The 2,264-nt window shown below is 37.7% G+C and overlaps 1 protein-coding gene across 1 annotated transcript; it reads right to left on the reverse strand.

Annotated features, from left to right (window-relative positions):
• Window positions 1-604: 604 nt before the first annotated feature.
• On the reverse strand, window positions 605-1,569 carry LOC106311426 (glycine-rich cell wall structural protein-like). Its single transcript, XM_013748611.1, has 2 exons — window positions 1,105-1,569; window positions 605-993 (listed from the first exon to the last, which is right to left on the reverse strand). The coding sequence occupies exons 1-2, from the start codon at window positions 1,526-1,528 to the stop codon at window positions 734-736; spliced, it is 684 nt and encodes a 227-aa protein (XP_013604065.1). The 5' UTR covers window positions 1,529-1,569; the 3' UTR covers window positions 605-733.
• Window positions 1,570-2,264: the final 695 nt, after the last annotated feature.

A 2,264-nucleotide genomic window follows, 5' to 3' on the forward strand; every position in this document is an offset into this window, starting at 1 on the left:
CTTTCCATATATACATAGTGTTTTTGTAGTAAATAAACAATTTTTTTCTTAAGATAGTAATAAATTAATTATATTACCAATTGACCAATATGAACAAGCGAACGAGTCAATATGAGGTTAGTTTCATTTCGTAATGTATTTTTGCGTAACTTGTCGTCCAAAGAAGACATGCACAGAACAAAGTGTTTGACTTCATAACAAGAACTCAAACACAATAAAAAAAAAAAAAAAAAAAAAAAGAACTCAAACACAAATACGTGAATATCAATGTGGTAGTCTCTTTACTAGTGGTTAAAGGTTGATTATAATGTTTCAGATTATGTTATGAGTAATGTTTCAGATTTTTTGGTCTTATTATATCAAGGGATTTTTTAAAACTTTTTATGTAAATATTTTTTTCTCATTTGTGTAGAGTTCATTAACATAAATGCAAGTTTGAAGAAAATACATTAAAAGAACATCGTTAATTATAAGCCTTGACAGATAGTTCCTCTAAACTTTATTTTGAACATGCAGAAATAGGAACCATCAACCAAAACTAACCATAACTAATAATTCATGCGTTACATAACACGATAGATAAAATCAAATCAAACGTTTACACAAAAGACAGACTAATGATCAAAGTCACCCTAATGATCACCCCAAAAGACCAACAGTGTAACATCCGACTACTAGTTACTTATTCCTTAACTAAACCCTAATCGAAAAAACTCTCTAATAAAGCTTCATTTCAAGGATGTGGAACGATCCCACCGCCAACTCCACCGACCACGCCGTGTCCACCGCCGATACCACCAACACCACCAACGCCACCTGCCTTGCCAATACCACCACCGACTCCTCCGCCTACACCGCCTAAACCACCTCCGGCTCCACCTATACCGCCAATACCACCCACTTTACCAATACCACCACCAATACCACCTCCGGCTCCACCAAGGCCGCCAACACCGCCTAGACCATGAAATCCACCGATTCCAGCTGCGCCACCTATTCCAATACCACCCACTTTACCAATACCACCACCAATACCACCTCCGGCTCCACCAAGGCCGCCAACACCGCCTAGACCATGAAATCCACCGATTCCAGCTGCGCCACCTATTCCACCATATTTACCAATGCCGCCTATACCATGAAAGCCACCGATTCCAGCTGCACCACCAATGCCACCATATTTACCAATGCCGCCTATACCATGAAAGCCACCGATTCCAGCTGCACCACCTATGCCACCGTATTTACCAATGCCGCCAATACCACCAATGAGTGGCATTCCTAGACCTCCCACGCCAGCGTAACCACCAGCTCCGGCTAATCCCCCGACTCCTCCGATGCATTTTTTGTCACCGATACTGGTTGGTGTTGACTGAGCTGGTGCATTTGCATGCACAAGCCTTGTTTTTGTATTGTCATGTGGCGTCGTCTTGCCCTCATCGAACTGATCACCCGGAACTTGACGAGCACGTGCATGGACGAATGACATAACGAGCAAGACACATGCGACTGACAAAACTCTCGACATCTCTCCTCTCTCTTTTTATAGTTATTATTGATCGACTCTTGTATTGTTGAGGTTTACAATGAGATTTCTAGGGTTTATATAGCAAAATGTAAGGTTGGTGACAGTTGAAAGTAATAAATTTGGTTACGGACAAAATTAATAACATTTCTCCATGGTAAAGGCTCTCTGGTGATAGAACTATGCGATTGACAACTGATTGGTCCACTTTTATATGTTGGTTTAATTTTGTAATTGGCTAGTATCTTCTTTTAACTCTTCAGGCACTACCGCAAGCGGGATAAGACGTTGAACAAAGATTCAATTCGTCTATCAATTAGTATAAATGAAACAAATTAAACTAAACCATAAAAGAAAATAGTTGTTATAGACGTAATTTTATTTTATATGTATTGTATAAATGTAGAAGTTTATACAAAATTTAGCATTCCTAAAGCATATATATATATATATATATATATATATATATCACTTTAAGTAGTGTATAATATATGCTCTAAGTTGATTGTTAAGTAGTTGAGGATAATCTTAATTAGTCCCAAATCTTAATGATGGTGAAAACAAATCCGTCGGAACATTAATTTGTGCTTGTGATTTTGAATTTTTTTTTTGTCATGTGTGTGCACATGGAGCCGATTTAGCCTGTTCATTAGATTTATCTTGCGTTTCATGCTAACAACCAACTTTCCAATGCAGAAAAAATAAATAAAATAGATATGCTAATTTTATTATTATAATT

The sequence above is a fragment of the Brassica oleracea genome, chromosome C8 (assembly GCF_000695525.1).
Source record: "Brassica oleracea var. oleracea cultivar TO1000 chromosome C8, BOL, whole genome shotgun sequence".
Classification (NCBI taxonomy): Eukaryota; Viridiplantae; Streptophyta; class Magnoliopsida; order Brassicales; family Brassicaceae; genus Brassica; species Brassica oleracea.

Bases quoted from the DNA above. Each gene is read 5' to 3' on its own strand.
- LOC106311426 (XM_013748611.1), bottom strand. From the start codon at position 1,528: ATGTCGAGAGTTTTGTCAGTCGCATGTGTCTTGCTCGTTATGTCATTC. The intron at 994-1,104 runs GTGGCGCAGCTG...GTATTGGAATAG, and splicing joins TGGTAAATATGGTGGAATAG to GTGGCGCAGCTGGAATCGGT.